The sequence below is a fragment of the Podarcis cretensis genome, assembly GCF_951804945.1.
Source record: "Podarcis cretensis genome assembly, chromosome: 8".
NCBI classification, from domain to species: domain Eukaryota; kingdom Metazoa; phylum Chordata; class Lepidosauria; order Squamata; family Lacertidae; genus Podarcis; species Podarcis cretensis.
In genome coordinates this window covers 43,004,856-43,029,444 of record NC_137177.1, presented here as the reverse complement: position 1 = coordinate 43,029,444, position 24,589 = coordinate 43,004,856, and the positions used below count along the sequence as shown (strand labels likewise).

Genomic DNA, 24,589 nt, shown 5'->3' with positions numbered 1-24,589 from the left:
AGTCAGATGGACTAATCGTCTCTGACCTGTTAAAAAACAGCTTCTGGCGCTCATGTTTCTTCTACGGCACAAGCTTGTGTTGTCTAAAAACAAAGGAAGTCACGCTTTTTGCTTCAGAGGGAGCTGGTGCCCTTGCATGTCCTGCTCGTAGGCTGCTCGGGCATCTAGTTGGCCACTACGAGAAACACGATATCGGACTAGATTGGTCCCAAGGTTTGATCCAGGGGAGTTCTTTGTATGTTTTCATGGCCTGACCCAGCAGGGCTCTTTGTGATAACATGTGCAGTGTGCTTATCTTTCTTTCCTCCCACATGTAACACTGTCTTGTGCTACTAAGCCACTCAATGTCTTTATGCTGTCAGTGGCTACTAATCCTGATGGCTGTGTTCTACCTCCCCATTGGAGGCAGCAGGCCTCTGAATACCAGTTGCTTGAAACTGCAGTTGGGCAGAGTGCTGTTGTGCTCAGGCCTTGCTTCCTGGCTTCCCAGAGGCACCTGGGTGACCGCTGTGAGAACAGGATGCTAGACTAGACAGGCCTTTGGTCTGATCCTGCCGCCAGGCTCTTCTTAGGTTTGTAATTATTTTTGCTCATATACAGACTTAATCAATGGATTGCTCAACATATGGTGACTATTTTTTAACTGGATGACAAGCCCTTCTCTGAATAAATGCTGTCAAAACCACAGGATGTAATTATTGCCTTGTTATGCTATGCAGCAAATTTCTTTGTAAGTGACGCTCCCTTTTTTCCATTTTCAAAAAAGTGCACATCGACTGATCTTGCAGCTGTTTGCAGGTCATTGCAGTGTGGAAAGGCTCACACCACTGGTGTCAGATTGCCTGCAGTTTCCTACTTGGCACCAGGAATCTCCAACAATGTGTGTGTGTTAAGAATCCAGCGCTATATCAGATTTATTTCATTTTTTCATTCGCATATTTTTAAATGCGTGGAAGGCAGGGGTTTTGTGGCCTACAGGTCTGGGTGTTTTGGTGGTGGAGACAAGATAGAGAATGGGTGGCGGGAAACAATTCCTTCAAAAATCCCAATTAAGTAGCAATTAAGTTCAAGGTTGGAACAGACAATTGGCAATGGCTTGGGGGGTGTAAAATTGTTCTTTAGCTACAGGCTAGAAGATCAACTGTGCAGGCTAGATAATGAGAATCTGGATTTATTGTGTGCAAGTGGCCATGTTTTTTCTTTGCTCAGGCCTTCCTCAGCTGTTGCAGTCTGCCTTATTAGTTGTGATGGGATTGGGCCACCGCCACACGTGACACCATAGGAGCATTTGTTATTCTAACGGCGTTATAAGTGGAAGCATAAATCTAGATTCCTTTTATGATCTCATGCACTTCTGTTTGTACATGTTTATTAAAGTTTTTTGAATACAAATGCATAAATATTAAACAACATTACTTATATCATAACATAATTTCGTCACTTCTTTGGACTCCCTCACGTCTCCCGCTCGCACTTGCATCGTTACAAAAAAATTTTCCAAGCAAATTACCCACTTATTTGCAATCTTATCTCCGTTCATTTAAATAAAATCTAGCAATTCTCCAAAAAGTTTGTATTTTCCTTAATCTCACTTATCGTCAAATTCAGATCTAATTCAGTGGTAGGCAATTATTTATGATCTAGCATCCTTCTTAACATTCAACCAAATTACAATATTTTTGTAAATAAATCTTAAATTTCCTCCAGTCTTCCTCAACCCTCTCCTCTCCCAGGTCTCGGATTCTACCAGTCATCTCAGCCAGTTGCATATAATCCATCAGCTGCATCTGCCACTCTTCCAGTGTGGGTAGATCTTGAGTTTTCTTAGCGATGAGTATCCTTGCTGCCGTTGTTGCATACATAAAAAATGTTCGGTCCTTCTTTAACACCTTCTGGCCGACAATACCCAGAAGGAAGGCCTCTGGTTTCTTAGTGAAGGTATACTTAAATACCTTTTTCAACTCATTATATATCATTTCCCAGAAGGCCTTCACTTTAGGGCAGGTCCACCAGAGGTGAAAGAATGTTCCTTCATGTTCTTTACATTTCCAACATTTATTATCAGACAAATGGTATATTTTGGCAAGTTTAACTGGGGTCATGTACCATCTATATATCATTTTCATTACATTTTCCTTCAGAGCATTACATGCAGTGAAGTTCAGCCCAGTGGTCCACAACCTTTCCCAGTCCTCAAACATAATATTATACCCAATGTCCTGAGCCCACTTTATCATAACTGATTTAACCATTTCGTCTTGTGTATTCCATTTTAACAGCAAGTTATACATTCTTGATAATACCTTAGTCTTTGGTTCTAACAATTCTGTTTCCAACTTCGATTTCTCCACCTGGAACCCTACCTTTTTATCATTTTTAAAGACTTCTTTAATCTGAGCGTAATGTAACCAGTCTCGCACTTTATCCTTCATTTTCTCCAAACTCTGCAATTTCCAATTGTCTCCATCTTTTTCTAATATTTCCCAATATTTTGGCCATTTGGCCTCCATATTGGGTCTTTTTCGGGCCTTAGCTTCCAGAGGTGAAAGCCACCTCGGAGTTTTGTTTTCCAATAAGTCTTTGTATTTTGTCCAGACATTAAATACTGCTTTCCTGACAATATGGTTCTTAAAGACCTTATTGATCTTAACCTTATCATACCATAAGTATGCATGCCAACCAAAAGCGTTGTTAAAACCTTCCAGGTCCAGTACATCAGTGTCTTCGAGAAGTAGCCAGTCTTTTAGCCAGCAGAAAGCTGCTGCTTCATAGTACAGCTTTAAGTCTGGCAGGGCAAAGCCCCCTCTTTCTTTCGCATCAGTTAGTATCTTAAACTTAATTCTGGGCTTTTTGCCCTGCCAGACAAATTTAGATATATCTCTCTGCCACTTCCGGAAGCACTCCGTCTTGTCCACAATCTGCAATGTTTGGAACAAAAACAACATCTTTGGCAATACATTCATCTTAACAGCAGCAATTCGGCCTAACAAGGAAAGCTTCAATTTTGTCCAACTATCCAAGTCTCTCTTAATTTCAGACCAACATTTTTCATAGTTATCCTTAAATAGACTCAGATTCTTTGCTGTTATATTTACCCCTAGGTACTTTACTTTTTTAACCACAGTTAGTTCTGTTTCTCTCTGAAACTGTTCCGACTCTGTATCTGTCAGATTTTTTCCCAGCACCTTAGTTTTCTGTTTATTTAGTTTAAATCCCGCCACCCGACCAAAATCTTGAATCAATTGTAATACTCTTATTGTACTAGATTCTGGCTCCTGCAGGGTCAGAACTAGGTCATCTGCAAAAGCTTTAAGTTTATATTGTTTCGCTCCGACCCATGCACTTCTGTTTGCAGTCAAACCAGGAGGCTTTATACTCAGGCACTGAATGACAACAGACTGAGGAATTTCATGAAGAAACAAGAGCAAAATGTTTTGCCAGGCAGAGGCCACATAGAGAGTCAAATCACAGCAGATGACAAGCTCCCTGTCGCCCCCCCCGTGCTCATACCCCTTGGTCCCCAGCTGACCCCACCACACTTAAAACACCTGGAAGAAGCTCTCAGTACAAAATGAGTTACTTATGTGAAACTGCCATCCTTGGATCTTAACATTGTTTAGAATATTTGTTTGTTTTGTTTGCAATGGGTGGTACCCAGTGTCAGTCATCCTCAGAGTAGGTCTGTGACAAGCAATAGATTTTAGTAACAGAAGTCTGTTAATTTCTGCTGGTCTACTCTTGAGTATGATTTAGCTGATTATCACCCAGTAGTAATATACTGCTTTTCAGCTCTGAGATTCCCAAAGCGGTTTATGAACTATTTAAAAAACAATTTTATAAAGGCATTTAAACCTCCTAAAATCAATATTGGTGCAAATGAGATGTTTACAGAGACTGCAACTAATTTCTTGTTGAGAGCATTGAGGATTGCAAGTAGAAATCTTATCCTAACAAATAGAATCATGTTTCCCTACCTGTTTATGTTTTGATTATTTGGTATCTTATTTTTTTGTGCATTAACTGATGCATAAGTTTTATTGTGAGATCTGTTGGTGGGACCAATCCATAACTTTATTAATTACAAGTACGTATAAATATGAAAAAAAAATGCTTGATGACAGAAGTCAACAAGCAGAAAGATAGGCTGGAGAATGTTATCTGGGCCTTGTTTGAATGGAAAATGTAACAACCATGTGGATGGCTCTGTTCTATCAACACTCTCGCAAGCCGTATGTCTCTGAATACCACTTGCTGGGACTCACAAGTGGGGAGCGTGCTGCTGTACTCAGTTCCTGTTTGTGGGCTTCCCATAGGCTTCTGGTTGGCCAATGTTTGAACAGGATGCTGATAGGCCTTTAGCCTGATACCAGCTGCGCTTTTCTTATGTTTGTATGAATGAAAGTGGGGGTTATAAGTGGTGACTAACGCTGCTTCACATTGTTAAACAGGTCCAGGTGAACATTTCCTCACTTAAAATCCACAGCTTGAATGAAGCCTTTCATCCATTCTTCTGTGACATTATTTGCTCTCTCTCTCCTGTTTTGGGCAGGATTTTGGGAAGTGCCCTAGGTTGAGGCTTTTTACTCAGGAGTACATTCTGGCCTTGAACGAACTGAACGCTGGCATGGAAGTAGTGAAGAAGTTTATTCACAGGTCAGTGGCTTGTTCTCTCTCAAAAACTCTGCCCTTCTAGGGTGTTAATCCTTTAATTCTCCTCTCTCTTCTTCATCTCCTCAGTAGCAGTACTAGAGTTGCCAGTAGTAAGTTTCAGAGCTGCTTCTATTTTACTGCCAAACATTGCTCTCCCACGGAAAAATAAATGTTGTGCATAGGCTGAGCAACACTTTCTCAACATTCTAGTCCTACACTGCATTTTGTGTCCATAGATTCAGACTACAGGCTCACAACCTGCAAGCGACTTTATGGCAGGAGAGGCTAGGAAGAGAGAATTTAAATTTAAAGTGGGATAGCAGAAACACGGGAAAATGGGATGGCCCCTCTCACTTTTGGTTCTGGCTCTACTCATCTTGGGACATGGCCCTGTCCGCTTGTAGCTCTGACTCCACCCCCTCCAGCATGCAGCCCCCACCAAATTACCCCTGGCAGAATGCAGCCTTTGGAGAAAAGGGTTCCACACTTCTGATTTACTACAGCACTGTTGCCTTGTGATTGTGCCCTCATGCTACTACCTTTGTGTTGTCTTTCCAGCATGCATGGCCCTACCGGACAGTGCCCCCACCCCAGGGTCCTGCCAAATCTCGTGGCCGTCTGTTTAGCTGCCATTTATTCGTGCTACGAAGAATTCATCAACAGGTTAGTAGTCGCGGTCTCTGGAGTGAAGGTCTTCTCTTTGGCATTTGGTTGACAGTTCACTTGTACTTTGGTTTTGAATGCCTGAGTAATCACAAAATTCATATGGCACACTGCCAGTCGCAAAAGATTCATGGCCCAGCTTTTTCACAGTGGCAATTGGAGAAAAACCGGATTGCCACTTCCGTGTTTACTGTGTGGCCTTTGAAGCACATGTCTGTGATTCACATGCCAGGCATGTATCTTTGTTTATTCTGGCTCCTGCACCTTATTTATTTCATTACATTGATATCCCGCCTTCCCCTAAATACCAGAGCATTTTCTTTGTGCATTTCAGATATGAAGTTCAATTTAAATTGTGTTTGAATTTGCACGGCATCAGGGGTAGCCAACATGGTGCCAGATGATGCAGCCCTGCTATTCCCATCAACCCTGGCCACCAAGGATGATGGGAGTTGTGGTCTGTCAACACCACGTTCCTTACGCCTGCACTGCATGAGTACTTCCAACCTCTTAGTCTAAGTAAGACATTCTTCGTCCCACCCTTCAAGCCCAGGGTTTTTTAAATGAAGAGGTCCAGAATTGAGGCCTGCCTCACAGCTATGTCATGTGCCCCAGAAATCTCTTCACCTTGACTCTTAAGTATGTATGTGGGGACTCCACACATGCTCAGAGGAACTTAAATTATCCTTCATATGTTCCACAACTGAGCCCTGCAGTGTGAGTGCAGCCTGGGTGCATCCCATCACACGCCTTCCCCATTTGAACCTGAAGTGGTAGCAAATGGCAGTTAACCACAGTATAGCTTCTGTACTGTCCCAGATTCATGAATTGTCTGCTTTGTGTCACCAACCACTGAGCATACACACCAGTCTAGGGCAGATTCCTGTAGGAAAGAGTCATAGTTCTGTGGCAGAGCACAGACTTGGTGCACAGTGGGTCCCAAGTTCAATCCCTCGTATCACCAAATATGGCCTTTGTGAATCCCTGAAAAAACCATTAGTGTAGGTGGTTCTGAGTGTAGATGGAACAGTGGTCTGACTCAGGAGTGTAGGAAGCTTGCTAATATTTACACAAGCCCCAGGCCAAGTTCACTATCATCCCCAAGTCAACCATTTCCTCCCTCCCCACCCCCCATTACCAGAGGCACAAAAAGGATGTTCAGGGAGCAGTGGCAAGAGCCGTAGGATTTTCTAGCTTTCCATAGGGCTGGGAGAGTGTTGGGGGTGATGCCTCCAGACTCTACCCCTTCCTCAAGTAAATTCTCCAGCAAAGCTGGACAGCTGTCTACTGGAGTATGAATTTCATCACAGTTTTTGCGTCATTTGGAAGAGAGAACCACATTCCTCCCCATTAGCAATGGGTTCACAGGCCTTCAGAAAAGTATGGCCCATACTGTAAATTCTTTGGGGAGATGTTTCTTTTCCTCTGGTATAAATAGAACTGTGGCAATTGCAAGGGGCCAAGATGTAAACTGGGGATCTTTTACAACACAGCTAGGCTACCCCTCCTCTGTACTAATTTCTGTTGTGCCTGGCTAGTAAAGGCTTCTTTTTTAGACTTAAAAAATGTTATGTTTTTGAAACACAGCCGGGACAATTCTCCAAGCCTGAAGGAAATTCGTAACGGCTGCCAGCAGCCCTGTGACCGTAAGCCCAATTTGCCTCTCCGGCTGCTCCACACGAGTCCTGACTTGGTGTCCCAAGAGGCCACACTGACTGAGTCCCGACTCAAGTCGGTCATCGTCACGTCGAACGAAATCCATGTGGAAGTCGAGCGCAACAACACAGCCAACCAGAAGATGACGGCCAACGTCGGCAACGACAGTGAGCCCAACCTGATAGACTGCTTGATGGTCAGCCCCACCTGTAGCACCATGAGCATTGAGCTCAGCGCCCAGGCAGATCGCATCCTCGGTTGCTACGTGGAAATACTCAAGATGCTGTGAGTAGTTTCCATGCCTTTTGAAGCTGCCTCTCTTGAACTGTGCGGATGGGGGCGGGCGGTGGGGTGCATTTCTGCCTGGCTTTTTCTCTTCCACATCTGCAGGCATCCAGTGAGATGTGTAAATAGCAGAGCAATAAATCTAATGCCGGCATTAATGTCTGCAACAGGCATCTGGCCCGGCCAGCAGAGCTCCAAAAATAGCATCCAGCGGATGAAAAGGGCCAGTTTCTGTTTGCCCGTTGACCCCTGAGGATATTTTACAAGATAGCGATGTCACTGCCTGATTTTCTGGGTTGCTCCTTGCCTGCCAATCACCCCTCCGCTTCTTCCATTTGAGGATTAGATCCCAACAAGTTTGCTCTCAGGCTTCCTAAGGGGCCAGGCAAAGAAGAAAATGGAATGTTCCTTTGATCAGTATAGCGGAAGGCACAGGTGCAGGGGTTTCAGAGTGTGGTGGAGCTCGTGTACGCTAATTCTTCACAGCTCTCTCAACTCCCCCTGCTGATCTTGGGTGGCTTCCCCCCACTTTCTCCCTCATCCCAGTAGTGCTCAAGGCACTGTGAGGGGACCATTGGACCGAGGTAAAGCACATGCATGGCATGGAGGAGGAGGAGGTTGTCCTAAACTCAATCACTAGCATCTCCACTTTTTAAAAGGGGATCAGGTGATGGGAAAGACACCTCTCTGCCAGAGACCTCATCCTAGTACACAGTACTGGGCTAGATAGAGGAAGTGTTATGGCTCAGTGGTAGAGCATTTGATTTGCATTAGAGAATATCACAGGTCCAGTCCCCAGCATCTCCAGGTAGGGCTGGGAAACACTCAAACAACCTGAAAGTTACAACAGAAGTGTGGAGCATAAATAGCACTATCAAGTTACAACAACGTCACAAGAAGTTCCAAAGTAAAAAGCTGCCTGATTCAGAGCTCCTCTGTGTACACCCTCCATAAAGAGACTGGGTGCCCAGAGGGCAGGGAAGGGCAGCATTTATGTTCACGTAGCTAAGAAAAGGAAAGCATGGAATGTCAAATGTGCCATTTTTCACTGTCCGTCCCCCAGTCTTCTATGTTGGGTTAGTTTTTCAGACAAAGCAATTTCCTAAATTTTGTCAAACCACCTGCTCTGTGGAGGACCCTCCAGGCTTTTCTTGCATGTGGCCACTAGCTGCAGCCAAGAGGAGGGATACTAGTTCTATATAGATCAGAGGTGGAGTATGCGAATTGTCAGTGGATAATAAAACTTAAGCTGGCTTTGGATATATAGGCCTGCCTATTACCTTTGAGATGGAAAGACTCCCTGTTTGTAATCCTGGAGAGCAGCTGCCAGTCAATGACAACAGCACTGGACCAGATGGAGCAGTTTGATCAGAGAAGGAAAATATATCAGTCTTACTCAGAGTGGGCTCACTGAAATCAATGGCCATGACTAACTTTAAGTCCATTAATTTCAGTGAATCTACTCCAAGTAGAACTTAGCTGGGCACCACCAATTCTCTGTATCCACTTTCAAAAGAAAGAGAAAGAGAAAGAGATGCAGCCATAAATGGGAGACGAAAAGTCTCAGACTACTGCGTTATCTTTGGATATCCCTCATGACCACGGCTTCAGAATGACGAAGGCTGCACGCAGTCCTAACGCTACTGGGAATAAGCCTCATTGTATTCAATGGGACTTAATTTCTGAGTAGCCATGGCTAGGATTGTGCTGCAAGGCTGCACTTCTATATGTATACTTGGGAGTTAACTCCATTGAACTCAGCATAACTTACTTTAAAGCAGACATGTATAGAATTGCACTATAAGTGCAAGGCGGTTACCTTGCAGAGTAGGCAAAGAATAATTCACATTATTGTCTGATAGCAGTGTCTAATGCTTACAAAGCGAAAAGCCATAGGTGGGTCCTGCATCCATGATTTGGTTTGAATAATTACAATTTATTATTGCAATTATTCCCAGAATATGCTGTCTGCTTAGTATTGCACAAAGAATCTTACTGTCTTACTGTCTCTGTTGCCTGTATCACGCTTGAGAATGCTGAGTCAGATCCTTCAAAGAACAATTAAATGGATTGTGATGTTCTTTCTACGAGTTTGCCTTAATGCTGTCTCTAATAAGGAGCTTAGTTAAACTCCACTGACTGCAGAGATCTGTAGTTCACATGATGGAATGGCTTTCTTTTCAAACTGAAGCCTGGTATAGGAATGGGAGCAGAATTCAATCCAGTTTGTATTTATAGGTGAATCAATCCAATTTGTACTTGAACTGAAAGGCAGCCATCCTTTGAACTTTGCAATTCTCCAACTTTTGCTATGTAGTTATCCAGCCAAGTAATGTGTGCAAAGATGTATATGTTAGTGGGGAAAAATACAAAAATGTGTTGTATTAGGGGAAAGCTGCTTTGCAAAAATTGGGTACATTCAGAGAAATTCACACTAAAATGCTGATGAACCTCCATGATGACTTTTAAAAATAAATAAATCACAAACTCATGTGGGGAACTGAACTTCAAAGGAAATATGAGAAACTGAGAGACTGAAATTCGCAGGTTCACCCATCTTGACACTGCTGCAGTGTTTACTTGCAGAGCCAGGTAGAAGAGGAGATACTGGTTGAAATGCTTTCGCCTTTAATATGTTGCTGTTTTGTTTCTTTTTCTTTTTTAAAGAGAACAGATATCACTCCTAAGAAGTTTATGTAGGTCTTTGAATGACAGGTTTTCTTTACAGGCTCCCAGAATATACAGGTTTTGGTGTGGTATCACTGTTAAACTGTGCGCTGCTTTAAGAGTGCAGTGCTACAAAGTGGTATATAAAACTATCAATAAAGAAATAGGCTGGTTTCAATGAAAAGATGTTGACCAAACTGCAAACCGATTCCTTTTGTGGGGGAGAAAACTGAAGTAGGGGAGGTTGGCGGCCACTTAGTTCTTCTTTCAGCTTGGCCCCACCTTCTCCACATTCCCCTATAGGTCAGCTGCATGCTTCAAATACCCTGTGTGCATTCTCTGATGTTATGTTTATCGGGGTTGCCCCTGGCTGCTAATATGTTTTGGGATTGTTTCGGCTCTATGGGATCTGCAGGGCAGCTTTTTCTATTGAACCGAAAGACGACACTGGGAAAAGGGGAAAGGCCTCTGGTGGTGTCCATGGAGCAATGACAGCCATGGTGTGTGTGTGTGTGTGTGTGTGTGTAGACAGACAGGCACGTGTGCGTGCGCGCGCGCGCGCACACACACACACACACACACACACGGATATACGTGCAGTTCAGGCAGAAGCTTATTTGATTTGCTGAGTTGACTGTAGTTACAGGCTGACATGCTGCAGGTTTGAAGGTGGGAAAAGAGAACTGACCAGGCTGTGTCACGTGGCAGCTCAATAAGCCTTTGTGTCTTAGGGAGCTGATGGCCCTGCTGGCCATGAGCTTTCTGTGACCTTGGCAGAAAGGGTTGCACAGTCAGAGATGTGCAGCTGCTAGTGGCAGGGGGTATGTTTTGGGGTTTTTGCATGATTAGGAATTTTAAGCCCCACCTTTGCTAATAGATTTGGGGCGGGGAGCACTTAGCTGGCCTGTTGATTGATGCTCCCTGTGTAAGTGGTGAGCCAAGCTTAATTTTGGAAATAAAGAGTTGCAAATGTCTTCTGAATGTCATATTGTTTGCACCGGGGAGATACCAGCTCAGATTGTTTGCCCAATTAGCCCAGTATTGTCTGTTCTAGTCTTTCGTCAACCTGACGCCTTCCAGATGTTTTGGACTCCAGTTGGCAAGGAACAAGGAACAACTTTCTTTGCATGTAAAATGCTCTGGTTGTGTTTGCTTATCGCAGCCTTCCCTAAGTTGGTGCTCTCCAGATGCTTTGGACTGCAGCTCCCATCACCGTTACCTGTGCTGGCTGGGGCTGAAGGAAGTTGTAGTCCAACAACATATGAGGGGCACCAGGTTGGCAGACGCTGGTCTCTCCTGACTGGCAGCCACTCTCCAGGGTCACAGGCAGAAAGAAAGAGCTCTTTCCCACAACCTGCAGCCTGTGACCCCATAAAGTTGCCGTGGATTGACTTGCATGGCCAGTATTAGGTTACCTTTATTCTTTTTCTTTCTTTAATTTGAAGGGAAGTTTACATCAGCACCCATTCCAAAAACTGTGTTCTTGTGATCAGATCTTTGATCCTCTAACATCATATCATCTTGAAAGACACGGATAGATCATGCATGCAGATTGTGTGTCCAGGTTATGCAATGTGCTACAGATGCAACAACAACAACAATAACAGGAGAAAATGAAAAGGTCACAACAAATGGAGGGGGTCACAAATAATGCTCCTTGCTATAGAGAGAGGATTTAGCCAAGACCAGGAGTGGCTAATCTGTGGCCCTCCAAATGTTGCTGAACTACAACTCTCATCACCTCTGGGACTGGTGGGAATTGTAGGGACTGGTGGGACTGGTGGGAATTGTAGTTCAGCAGCACCTGGGGTGCCAGGTGGTCAAGAGCCAGCCCTAGATGGATCTCATTCACACATACTGTGGTGTTACCTACAAGGACAAATGCACAGCTGATAAACAAGAGTGGATTATGCATTGTGTCCAGGACTAACAGCACTTTTCTCATTTCAGATCAGACTATGACGATTGGAGACCAGCTCTTGCCAGTTTGCTTCAACCTATCCCATTCCCTAAAGAGTAAGTTCATGGCAGGTAGTTTTATCTCCTTTAGTGGCAAAAATTTTGAGAAATTTTAGTTGGATCTTACAGTCCAGAAGAAGCTGAATGGAAGATTTAAAAATACCGTATTTTTCCTTCTATAACACGCAGATTTTTTCTCCTAAAAAGGAAGGAGAAATGTCTGTGCATGTTATTGAGCGAATGTGTGGTCCCTGGAGCCAAATAGTGCAAGGGGAGGCAAAAAAAAGCAGGCAAAAATCAAATCGCGCTTCTCCTAGAAGGGAAACATGAAAAGAGGAAGCGGCTGCTTTCCGGCATTCTGCCTCAGGGTCTTACTGCCCACCCACCTCTGTTTCCTTGCTGTGTTTGCTCAAACAGAACAAAGAGCAGGGAAAGCCCCTCCACTCCAGGCAAGTGGAGGGGAAAGCAGAGTGTCTCCGTGCTACTGAAAACATGCAGGAGGGAGGGAGGGAGGGAGGGAGGGAGGGAGAGAGAGAGAGAGAGAGAGAGAGAGAGAGAGAGAGAGAGAGCTGGCTGGCTGGCTTGGGTGGGTAGGTGAGGGAAAACTTTTGCCTTCCTTTCCTCCCTATACCCCTCTCCTGCATTCTTAGCCAGCTGCTTCTCTGCACACCCCTCTCCTGCTCCTTGTCCCTTCTGTGTTTTTCCTTCCCTCCCCACTTAAAATGTGGTTAAAAAGCATGGATCCACATGGATCCTCAGGATCTTTGCATTGGGTCAGCCCAAATTCACCATCAGATCACATAGCATGTCCATGGCTACAGCCTGCCCCCCCAAAATCACGCACCCACTGTTGCCTGGGGCTGCAATGGTGCAAAAACGTGGTTACAAAACATGGATCCACATGGATCCTCAGGATCTTTGCATTGGGTCAGCCCAAATTCACCATCAGATCACATAACATGTCCATGGCTACAGCCTGCCCCCCAAAAATCACGCACCCACTGTTGCCTGGGGCTGCAGTGGTGCAAAAACGTGGTTAAAAAGCATGGATCTACATGGATCCTCAGGATCTTTGCATTCAGTCATCCCAAATTCACCATCAGATCACATAGCATGTCCATGGTTACAGCCTGCCCCCCAAAAACCACACACCCACTGTTGCCTGGGGCTGCAATGGTGCAAAAACGTGGTTAAAAAGCATGGATCTACATGGATCCTCAGGATCTTTGCATTCAGTCATCCCAAATTCACCATCAGATCACATAGCATGTCCATGGCTACAGCCTGCCCCCCAAAAATCACGCACCCACTGTTGCCTGGGGCTGCAATGGTGCAAAAACGTGGTTACAAAACATGGATCCACATGGATCCTCAGGATCTTTGCATTGGGTCAGCCCAAATTCACCATCAGAGCACATAGCATGTCCATGGTGCAAAAACGTGGTTACAAAGCATGGATCCACAGGGATTCTCAGGATTTTTGCATTGGGTCACCCCAAATTCACCATCAGATCACATGTCTGTGGCCACAGCATGAAGCACAAAAATGATATACCCACTGTTTCATTCAGAATGTTTTTTCCCTTGTTTTCCTCCTCTAAAAACGATGTGCGTGTTATGGTCAGGTGCGTGTTATAGAGCGAAAAATACGGTATTTGTTTTTAAATGTTGCAGTGCATGCCAAGGACTTTTCCAAAACTCAAGGAGTGAAAATATCCAGTACAGATATATTTTGGGACAGTAAACCTGGGCTTAAGGGGACACTTCAGGTGGAGCACCAGGTCTCCACTGGACTGGACCAAAATATCTCACTGCAAAATATTTTGAAAGGGTGCATTCCTCAAATAACACTCTGAGCCTTATCCTCCATCCCTTTCTAGCCCTCTTTTTAAAGCCACCCGAGTTTATTAGCTACATCCTATAAGAAGTGGTGAACGAGTTCAGTTATCTCATAGGATCAGATAGCAAAACAAGCATTTGTGCCAGCAGGTATAAAGGGCTGAGGTGATCCATTGAAAAAAAAAGATAATTACAAAAATGCACATTGTTCCATAAGCAGTATTAGGACGCAATGAAAGAGTTTGGCAATGGCATCCCTCTGAAACCTATTAATGACACCATTGTTTATGAAATGCTGTTCCCAGAGGGTGAACATTACAGCCTATAATTGTCCAATTTGCCAGCTTATCGCATCCCTCAGTGTCTGGGTGCTTTGGAAGGGCTCGCTTTCGTAAACTGCGTGTGCTTTGGAACGGCTGGGGAGATAGAACAACACCTGGCATCTTTTTACCTGAGTTGGTGATTCTAGCAAAGGACCCTGGGGTGAATTGCAGATCTGTATCATGATGCAATGCAGTATGAGAGAGTGACCATTAATTGCTTCGCTAATGTGCCATGCTAATTAGATGTGGCCATGCCTTAATTGCAATGCAATTAATGAACACACCTGGGACTTAGGATGGAGCTAAAAACCCTGTTTACAAAGTGTGCAGTTTCTATCACCGGGCCCTGAAAGTTTCCATTTGCTTCATTGATGACAGAATTTCCCTGCGGAATAGTTTTGGCTTTGACTTTTCCTCTGGCAGGAGCTCTTTGTTGCTGTTGCTGTTACTGAAAACCCTCCTCAGTCTAATCTTGCCTTGGCCTGACAGCCCCTCATATTTTAGCAGCCAATGTGGTGTAGTGGTTTGAGTGTTGGACCTGGTGGTTGGGGTTCAAAGCTGCACTCTCCCATGAAGCTCACTGGATAACTTTGGGCAAGTCATCGTCTCTGAGCCTAACCTACCTCACAGGGCTGTTGTGAGGATGCTATGAGGAGGAGGAGAACCATACACCACCTTGAGCTCCTCGGAGGAAAGGTGGGATATAGAAACCCAGCTGCTGCCCAGCTCAGTCTCCATCCTTAGGTGAAGCACACAGCTCTCTTGCTAGGAGGAAAGCAGGAATAAAAGCAGTTTTATATGAATGACACTTACAGCAGGTTTGTAAGGCTCCTTCAAGTCCATCATGTGAAAAGCAGGGCTGTGAATGATCTCCTGATCAAGAGGGCACAGCTTGGAAAGTCAGATGTGTTTGTCTTATCATGAGACCTCTTTTGAAGCAATCTGTCTCATGTTGTTGGAACACAGCAGCTGAGCCAAATGCTTTCCAGTGTCAATCGTCCTGTACTTGGTGGGGTTTACATTTCCCCAAAGGAATATGTAGGCAGTGCTTACATTCCCTTTATTGTCCCCATTCAGCAGCATTGTTTCTGTTGCCTCTTCCTGCTCCAGTGCTGTTTGTCTCCCTATTGGCTTTTGCCTTCTTCCTGGTTCGATCACATGGGTTTCCCTGCAAAGAGAAACAGGAAGATTACCAGTCGCAGGGAAAAGAAGGGAAGAAATCTCCTAGTGCAGAAGGAAAAAAACCCACATGTTTTTAAAAAGCACAACATGTTTCAAACCAAACTATTCTTCAGGGGTATTCTTGAATGGCAATTGATCTTAAACTACTGCTAAAACATATTTCTGAAGTGAGTTGCAGCATTGATTTCTCACACAACCAGGTTTCCTCCCTCCCTTTCTCTGCAAGGGTTACCCCACCCAGTCAGGGATCACAGGATGATGTTGCAACAATACATAGAGAGTGATATGAAGGCCTGCAACACAGCTAAACTAAGCACATCTGGATGAGAGGCTAGGAATCCCCGTGAACTTCATCTCACGTTCCATCCTAGGGAAAGGCTGAATAAAAAAACCCCCAAAACAGATTAATATAATCATCAAAATGGAGGGCCATCTCATTAGATATCTTTCATTCAGAGCCCACCTACCCCCAATCTTAATTTTTTCCTGTTCCATCATTATTCAGCATAATTAAAACTTGGCCCTCTCCCACCCTTTTTGTTTTGTAAATGCTTCATGCATTGCTGCAGCCTTTGCCAACCTAGAACCCATGGGCACCACCAGGTTGGCAAAGGCGGCATTTATGTATGTGTCGATGTCATGTAGACTATAGCTCTCCTCTTCAGACTTATTGAATCCACATACTCACAATTATTTTGGAAGAAAAGAACCGCATGAAAAAAGGAGAATCATTAATAATTCTCTGTGTCTAATTTTCAGGGCTCTTGCGCATGAGAAGTTCACAAAGTAAGTGCTTGTTTGGTTAAAGCTATTTCCTGTGATATAAATAAGCCAGATCTAAGCAAAGGCTGATGTGTCTGTGTTCCTCTTATCCTTCAGCACTGAGGTTTTGAAAGCTGCTGACAGAATCAGAATGGTAGGGCTTAGACACACACACACACACACACACACACACACACACACACACACACACGTCACAAACATTCTTAATAAAAATGAGGAAGTGGAGCAAAACCCACCGTCACTGGAGAAATCTCTTCTAGGCCAGTCAGCATGAAAGCACTTCTCCATTAAACCTTCTCCCAATCACTTATTCCACCATGACAGCTGCACCACTTTAGAACGCAGCTATGAGAAATTGCACATTTGAATCTTTCCACCACTACCACCCACAGATTAAAAAAAAAACAAAACTTTTATTCCCTGCATATAAAAACCTAGCAGGTTAAGCAAGAGATGCTCGAGTCTAGTCCTTTAAGGACAAGTGCTGATTTTCTACATGCAGTGAGGATTTTTACATGGTGAGGCAGGAGCATTTAAACATGCAAACCCCCTACTTGCAGTCTGAAGTGGTACAGTCCAAGCAGGTCTGTACCAAGGGGTTATTACCATTTATCTTTAAGGCTAACAGTACATCTTCTGCCTGGCTCAAATGATAGTTATAAGACTGGGATGACTTTTGAACGCTTGGGTTGTTTTAAGATGGACTGCCTGCAGGCATTTGCAAAGCCCCTTCCTAGTCTATATGCACCGCCTTGGCAACTCCTTAAGCCCTCATAATTCCTTCCTGTGAAATGTTTTCTCCGCTCGTTTCCCTGCACCCTCTCCAGAAGAGGGGCATCAATCACTTAAAACGTAACCAAAATGAAATGCTGCAGCTGTGTAAATTTTGGAACCGACCAATAGCCACTCATCGTTCTGCTTCTTGTTTTCTCTTTTGCCCTTTCAAGGGAGCTGAAGTACGTCATTCAAAGATTCGCGGAAGATCCAAGACAAGAAGTGAGTTCCTTTCCAGCATCATGATCAAAGGGACAGGGAGACTTGCTTGTCAGAAAGTTCTGGCTTTTAAGTAGTTTTGCGTTCCAAAGCACTGTCAGCCTCTCTCTGCCTGTCTGCCTTGAGTTTGTCCCCAGAATGCTTGGGGGCATAAGCCTTAGTATGAATGGCTTCTTTCCTCCTACGTAAACATGCGCCCCACCCTGGGTGCCTAGAATCTGTTGTTGATGTCACTTCAGCAGGGAGAACTGCAAGCAGCAAGAATTAATTTCCTGTGCTAAATAAACGCCACAAATAAATTCCCCCTCTCCACATCTGTCGAAATAGCTGAGGCAGACACCCTGGAGTCTTCATGTCACAACACCACTAGCAAAGCTCCCATTGTTACGATAGGCAGGATGTTTGTATACACCAGGTTTGTATATACAGGGTCTGTATATTGCAGGGGCACAAGAAGGCAAAAGACGCAGCAAATGTGCTTTGTCCTACACTGCAACTTGTAGATCTCTGTAGATTACTATTATTTTCAAACACCAAATTGAGAGCAAGGAAAAGGTTCCATATGCACATAGCCTGAGTTCTTATTTTGTTTCTTCTCTATCAATGGAAGTGCATCTGTTTTGCATGCAGAAAGTCTCTAACCTCTCCAGGTAGGGCTGGGAGAGACTCTGGCCAGAAACCCTAAAGAACTGCCAGTGACTGAAGACGATCCTGAGCTAGAATGACCAATGGTCTGATGCAGCCTAAGACAGCTCCCTGTGTTCCCAAATGTATATGGAAAAACCTCTCTTTCATCCAGGGAAGTAGACTTTAGTTGACAGTAATTTATGCCACATTAAATTAGTTAGTCCTGGAGGTGCTTCTGAAGCTGTTTGCTATTTTCTTTCCTTGCTAACTTTCTTCTCTGTGGACTAGTGGAGAGGTGGTGCTGCAAAGAGCCTCAACTCCTCATTGCCTTTGTGTCTTGCTTGGCAGGTCCACTCGTGTCTGCTGAGTGTGCGGGCTGGCAAAGACGGCTGGTTCCAGCTCTACAGCCCTGGTGGCGTAGCCTGCGATGATGATGGAGAGTTGTTTGCCAGCATGGTATGTGCCAGCTGTAACTCTGAATAAACTGGGAATGGGTTGAACATATATTCAGAAGTTTGGAGTAGGAGTGCTGGTGAGTTTTTGCACACATGGATATACACATCCCACTCTCCTGAAGATGCCCAAAATGTATCCTCCCACAGATGCAGCCTGTAAATGGAGCTGCAAAAATGGGAGAGGGCCATTTTGCTACGGCCTTAGTCGAAACTCTCCATTGTCAGCAGCACTCTGAATATTTGAAATCGCTGTGTTGAAATATATGGAGTGACATATCTTGCTGTTGCTATGAATCAAGGTTGTCTAATTTTGAAGCATGCCCCTCTATATACACTGCCCTATCTTTTCTTTGCAAAATCCAGATCCTTTCTTTGGATTTGGAAGTCCAGTCCCATAAGGTCTTTATAACTGTGGATAGGAAGCAGATATGTGTACATGGGAAACCCCGTGTGTGAAAATTGTACATGCATCCATTTCAGCTCTTTGGGCCAATTCGCTAATTTCCCCCACTTCTCTCCTGGATTGTCCCAGAGGATTGATTTGAGGCCAGGGCTCTGGCCTGTGCTGGTAAGCTCACTCCTCACTCCAGGGAAAAGTGAATTACCAAACAGGATATATATATATATATATATATATATATATATATATATATATACATACATACATATACATATATATATATATATATATATTTGAATAAAGGATTTCCTCTGATGCTTGGAGATTACACCTCTTTCTAATATATAATGTACAAATTTGTTAATTTTGTTGGCTGATTTACATGACTGGTTTAAAGAGTGCCGCATTCTTCCTTCATGCCTGCACCCCCAACTCTCTCTCTCTCTCTATTGCTCTCACAGGTTCACATTTTAATGGGCTCCTGCTATAAGACAAAAAAGTTCCTGCTTTCACTGGCTGAGAACAAACTTGGGCCCTGCATGCTGCTAGCTTTGAGAGGCAACCAGACCATGGTGGAGGTAATGCATCAAATAATGAGACTGTTGAACTGGGTGGTGCCAAACCCCTTAATCTGTCACATAGCCTAGAAACTAGGAACCCGGTATTTAATTCCAACACTGGCTGCCTAGTAGCTGCAGGGCTAAGTTCAGAGGATTGGTTTTGGTGTATAAAGCCGCATACAGTTTGGGATCAAGTTGCCAAAAAGATTGTCTTACCCCTTCTATACCCAATTGATCAGCATGCCCTGCAGGTGAGGGCTTGCTGCAGATTCCATTTTATCTGGAGGTCCATTCTGCAGAATATAGGAATTGGGAATTTAGTGCTGTGGTTCCTACTCTTTGGAATTGCCTCCTTTTAAATATTAGACAGGTGCCATCCCGTTGCCTCTTTGGTGCCTACCAAAGCCTTCTAAGAAGGGATGCTTCCCAGCCTTCATTGGTATTTAATTGATTTTAGAAGTTTCATCTCTTGTGTGCCGGCCACCCTGGGCTCCTTTGAAAGGGAAAGGTGGCATCAATTTAATAAAATAAAATTAAATTAAAATAAAATAAAGAAATGTATTTATTTGGAAACTGTACATGCTTCCCCACCGTGCCCTAAAGGCTACCCAAAGTGTCTTTCCAAAACACTCCAAATGAAAATGAATCAAAATGCAGTGAAAAACAGCAAAACAAGACAGAAATGCAGCTGCAAAGATTAAGCTAAGCTAAAGCCAAGTGCACATTTTTACTTTTTAAAAGTAATTTCATAAGCTATTTTAACGATAATCCTTTCCAACAGAAGAACCCTGAAAACTAATAGTTCCCTGACATGATTAAGGACAAAGAATTCTCAGTCCCTGCATGTGACTGCAGTCCAAGATTTTCTTGGGGGAAGCCATTATGGTCCATTAAGTAACAAATTTAACAGCAGACTTCAGCAACCTGTTTCCAGTCTAGTTGTTTTGGACTACAGCTCCCATCAGCCCCAGCCAGCTTGACTAATGGTTGGGGATAATGGGAATTAGAGTGCAGAATATCTGGAGGGCAGCATGTTAAGGGAAACTGTCCTGTGGAATGCCCCATTGATGGTTCTGCTTCTTGCAATATGTCCCTGCATCCTTTCAAAATAAAAAAGTGGGCTCCCACCCACCCCTTCAGAATGGTTAGTCCATTCTCGTGCAAATGTATTCAGGTATAATTGATTAATTAACTGAATAGAACCTCTGTGGTTGACAATGCAATCCCATGGTTACTCAGAAGCTAAGCCCCACTCTGTTCAGTGGGGCTTATCGTCTCCAGCAAGTGTGCTTCAGATGGCTGCCTCATTTTTTTAAATTGAGTGACAGCCCTACTGATTTCACAGAGGAGGGCAAGGAAAAACAAGATGAAGGAGTGAATAATGCATTTGCCCTCTTAGAGCCAGCATAATTGAAAGGATAGAATGTTGGAGACAAGAATGTTGGAGGCCTGGGTTCAAATCTCCGCCCAGCCACAGAGCTTGCTGAACCAGTCACTATCCCACAGCCCAACCAACCGAACAGGGCATTTGCAGGAAACAAGTGGGATGAACCATGTAGCGCAGAAAACTCAGGCCAAAGTTGTTTCTTAACAAGAATTCAAAAAGAAGAGAGGGGTGGGTTGTGCCAAGCTATCCAGACGTCCCCAGTGAACAAGCTGTAGAGTAAATGTTACTTATCTTTCCACTGTCAGATTCTTTGCCTGATGCTTGAATACAACATCATCGACAACAACGACACCCAGCTTCAGATCATCTCAACCCTCGAGAGCACTGACGTGGGGAAAAAAATGTACGAGCAGCTCTGCGACAGGCAGAGGGAGTTGAAAGAACTGGTGAGTCTGTATTGACAGCCCTGTCACTATTCAAAAACAGGCACTAGAAGAGATTCAGGTGGGGCCTAAGGCGCGAAGGATATTTAAAGACAGGTTCGGCTCTGCACAGAAAGTTACAGTGCTCTTCAGACTTCACTTGTAACAAGCCTGGACTTCCCAAAGGAAGATGTACTATTCTGTTTCTTTATTTTGGAGTATTTATATTTATACCCCACCTACCAACCAGTGTTTTTTGGGGCGGCCTACAATATATTTAAAACACTGTGAAATAGAAAGTGATACAATAGTTATTGCAGTGGGCCAATGATATATATAATCCACCCCCACCCCCGCCAACCCACACCATTCTCTGAAGTTCCAAAAAGTGCCACCCTGCACCTGAATCTCCTGATCTGGAGCTGACTGTTGAAGCAGAATCCAACCCCCTCCATGCTCCTGAGACCTCATCCCTTCCCTTGCATCAACTTACCAATTTACTCAAGTAAACAGCAGTGTACTTTTGGATGTGGAATACCAAGAGGCCCTGCCCTGCCCTGCCCTGCCCCCTGAGGCTCTTTTAACTGGAAATGAGGGGATTTCAGCCTGGGGCATTCCACCAGCAAAGTGTGTGCTCTGACACAGAAGCAACACCCCTGTTTGTAATCAACATGTTGTTATTTTTTACAGCAAAGGAAAGGCGGTCCTACCAGGTTAACACTGCCATCAAAATCCACAGTAAGTTTTAGCTTTCCCATTATAGCAATATCATAAGCATGCAGAAAAGCTTTTCTCTTTCCTCTAATTCCCATCAATCCTGACCATTGGTCATGCATGCTGTGGTTGATGGGCATCAGGTTGGCGAAGTCTGCAGTAGAATGCTCGGATAGGTGTGAATTAAGTGGTTCTGCCCCCATAATTTAACCAACTTTCGCAACACAAGGACTGCGGCCTGTGTTGCAAGAGCTTGGGCTTGAAAGTTCCTGCCAATATCTACAGCAGTTTCTGTGCCAATCTGATCTGTGCTGTTTTCCTCCCTCAGGACGCAGACCTGGCCCGGTTGTTAAGCTCAGGTTCCTTCGGCAACCTGGAGAACCTCAGCCTGGCCTTCACTAACGTCACGAGTGCCTGCGCAGAGCATCTCATCAAGCTGCCTTCGCTCAAGCAGTTGAACCTGTGGTCAACTCAGGTACGAGCTCAGGAAGCAGCAGCGGAGAGGAGTCACTTGAGCTGAGACATGCCCAAGATTGCCCAACGCATCAATATGAGAAGGTTTTCTGACAGTGCAAGTTGCCTGCAACCCCCCCCCCCCCCACAAATTTATAAGCAGACTCCTTCCCTCCCCCAGTTTTTCTGCTTCCAGCCAAAATTGTTAGCCCCACTGCAAGAGTCCTGCTGCACTTACAGCTTTGGGGGACAGTACCTGCTTTGCATGTAGAAAAGGGATATGGAATCTCCACCCTGTGGGCCACAAATAGCCTTCATGGCTCAGGCCGCACATCCCACTCTTCAGGGCACGTCTCTCAACCACACTGTCCATACTGAATTGTCTCCTTCAACTAAGTTTCCTTCATTAGCTGTGATTTCCGCACTGCAGGGGGTTTGGCTAGATGACCCTTTAGACCCCTTCCAATTTTACAATACTATGATTCTATCAACTGTCACCATGCTTCTTGCTGGGTGGGTGTGGAAATCTGACTTTTGCATGGCTGGGATGTAAACTAGTGCAGAAAGATAATAGTCTCCTGTGTCTGCAAGGCCAGTTCCTTTTACCATAGTGCTCTGCTCATGTATAATATTTCCATGTCTCCCCCACCCCCTCCAGTTTGGAGATGCAGGTTTGCGGCTTCTCTCTGAACACCTCACAATGCTGCAAGTGCTCAACTTATGTGAGACGCCTGTCACCGACGCTGGGCTGCTGGCACTGAGCTGTAAGTAAGCAAAGAAGCAGACCGATGACAGGGCAGGTAGAGGATTCATCTGGGCTCAGACTTTATTGCCTCAGGACTGTTTTGAACCCCTTTGAAGGGGCCTTATTCTCCCAATGATGCACCCTTTTTGCACTATGGGCCTCCAGGTGTGGTTGGACTCCCATCAGCCCCAGCCAGCATCGCCTGCAGCCAGGAATGACAGGAGTACAATATCTCACCTGGGAAGCCACAGGTTCCTTGGTGTACTCATACTTGAGAACTGCAAATTCCAGTGACTTGCATACTGTTTCAATCCATGTTGATGAGTGAAGTGGGGGTTGCAGTCCAGAGGGAGGGCAACTGTTCCAGATAGATTCATCCAGGTTAAAGTCTGTTTTGTAACCAGCCTCTCGGATCCGCTTCTCTTGCGGTGATTCCCCCTCCTACCTGTCAGTGATGACAAACTCATTCCTTTGGTGAGCTGGGACAGGTGCCCAGGTTCTGTGCCCTGATCTAAGTGCAAATGAGGCCATTGTGTGGACATTTGTTTAAAGATGTTTATTTTTTCCATACCAAAGTGTATGACAAAAGTAATATTGATTAAAGTATTAATATAAATAAAAATTAGCCCCCCCCCGAACATTATGTCAGGAGTCAGATTACATTTCTTAAAAGCACAATATATTCTACTAATAAGATTAAGACTCTTCTGTTTAACGTAATGCCAATCTACTATAATTTATATTAATTTTTCCTTTATAGCATCCATTTTTTTTATAACCTATACAGTAATCAGAACTGTCTCCATTAGTTTAGATCCACATTTCATTTTTCTTAATTCATCTAACCCTTCTTCAGTTGATCCTATTTTCCCTTGGAAAGACCAAACTATTTTATATGTAGTGAACATGATTTTACAACCCACTTTGATACGCCATATTAGCCCCATTCAGGCGTTTATTCTTCCATGTGATGTTCCCACCCACTCCATCACATTTCTGGTTGTGCTCCACTAGTTGGAGAATGACTGTCTGCAGCAGAGAGGATGCTCTATGAATTTTACAAGGTTTTCAAATGATATGAGTACATCAGGATCCCTCCTATAGACAGTGAGGGATTGATAATGGCTGGGTGTGACTGATAGGTACAGTTTCTCTGTAGGGCTTTGCACGTTTAGCATAGCTAAGGGAGATATCACTGGGTTGCTGATTATAGGCTTCAGAAGGCCTACACTCTTAATTGGGGGTGTTTTTTTGTATTCTCATTTATCAAAAAAGTAAGAAAAATTGTGTAAACTAGAGCAAGAATTATGAGTATGACTCATTTACACTGTGTCATACAAAATATTTTAAAGCACTTTCCTAGTGCAAAATACATCAGTCCCCCACCCTTCATGTTCAGAATCTAAAGCTTTGTTTTGGGGGATTGGGGGGAGCAAGATTCTAGCTCTCATGTTTGCAGAGAAAATATTGCCAAGCAGTGACCCAAGGTCCAGTCAGTTAAGTTTTCAGCTAAGCAAGGTCTGCAACATAGCAGCATCCAGAACATATCGACCCCTCAGACATGATCATGCCATCTTTCAATATGCAGAAGCATGTGTCTACAACCAACATGTTGTATAAAAAATCCTATTAGAGCAATGTTTTTATTTGGCTTACTAAAATATAAAATCATGTGCAAGCTTTTGAGTTCTCCAGAATTCAAAAAGCTTGCACACAATTTAGTGGCATTTTGTTTGGCCAAATGCCCTAATGGATTTTAGGCCCCCCCCCCCAGATCAAAATGGCAGCATTTGCATTTTGGGTAACATATTGCTTATTTATTTCCT

The 24,589-nt window shown here is 44.1% G+C and overlaps 1 protein-coding gene and 1 long non-coding RNA gene across 4 annotated transcripts in view; one reads left to right on the top strand and one right to left on the bottom strand.

Moving 5' to 3' along the window:
• CMIP (c-Maf inducing protein) overlaps nucleotides 1-24,589 on the top strand; it is a 149,803-nt gene that overhangs the window by 122,336 nt on the left and 2,878 nt on the right. For all 3 annotated transcript variants that reach the window (XM_079989327.1, XM_079989328.1, XM_079989329.1), the window contains 12 exons: nucleotides 4,550-4,653; nucleotides 5,209-5,313; nucleotides 6,901-7,254; nucleotides 11,872-11,937; nucleotides 15,984-16,010; nucleotides 16,955-17,003; nucleotides 17,976-18,083; nucleotides 18,944-19,060; nucleotides 20,735-20,875; nucleotides 21,542-21,589; nucleotides 21,894-22,040; nucleotides 22,677-22,782. In XM_079989327.1, the coding sequence (XP_079845453.1) occupies nucleotides 4,550-4,653; nucleotides 5,209-5,313; nucleotides 6,901-7,254; nucleotides 11,872-11,937; nucleotides 15,984-16,010; nucleotides 16,955-17,003; nucleotides 17,976-18,083; nucleotides 18,944-19,060; nucleotides 20,735-20,875; nucleotides 21,542-21,589; nucleotides 21,894-22,040; nucleotides 22,677-22,782 (1,372 nt within the window). The remainder of the gene's footprint in view (nucleotides 1-4,549; nucleotides 4,654-5,208; nucleotides 5,314-6,900; nucleotides 7,255-11,871; nucleotides 11,938-15,983; nucleotides 16,011-16,954; nucleotides 17,004-17,975; nucleotides 18,084-18,943; nucleotides 19,061-20,734; nucleotides 20,876-21,541; nucleotides 21,590-21,893; nucleotides 22,041-22,676; nucleotides 22,783-24,589) is intronic.
• Nucleotides 13,314-24,584, bottom strand: LOC307223357. Its single transcript, XR_013842077.1, has 3 exons — nucleotides 23,680-24,584; nucleotides 23,001-23,634; nucleotides 13,314-15,210 (listed from the first exon to the last, which is right to left on the bottom strand). It is a non-coding gene; the product is annotated as an uncharacterized lncRNA (long non-coding RNA).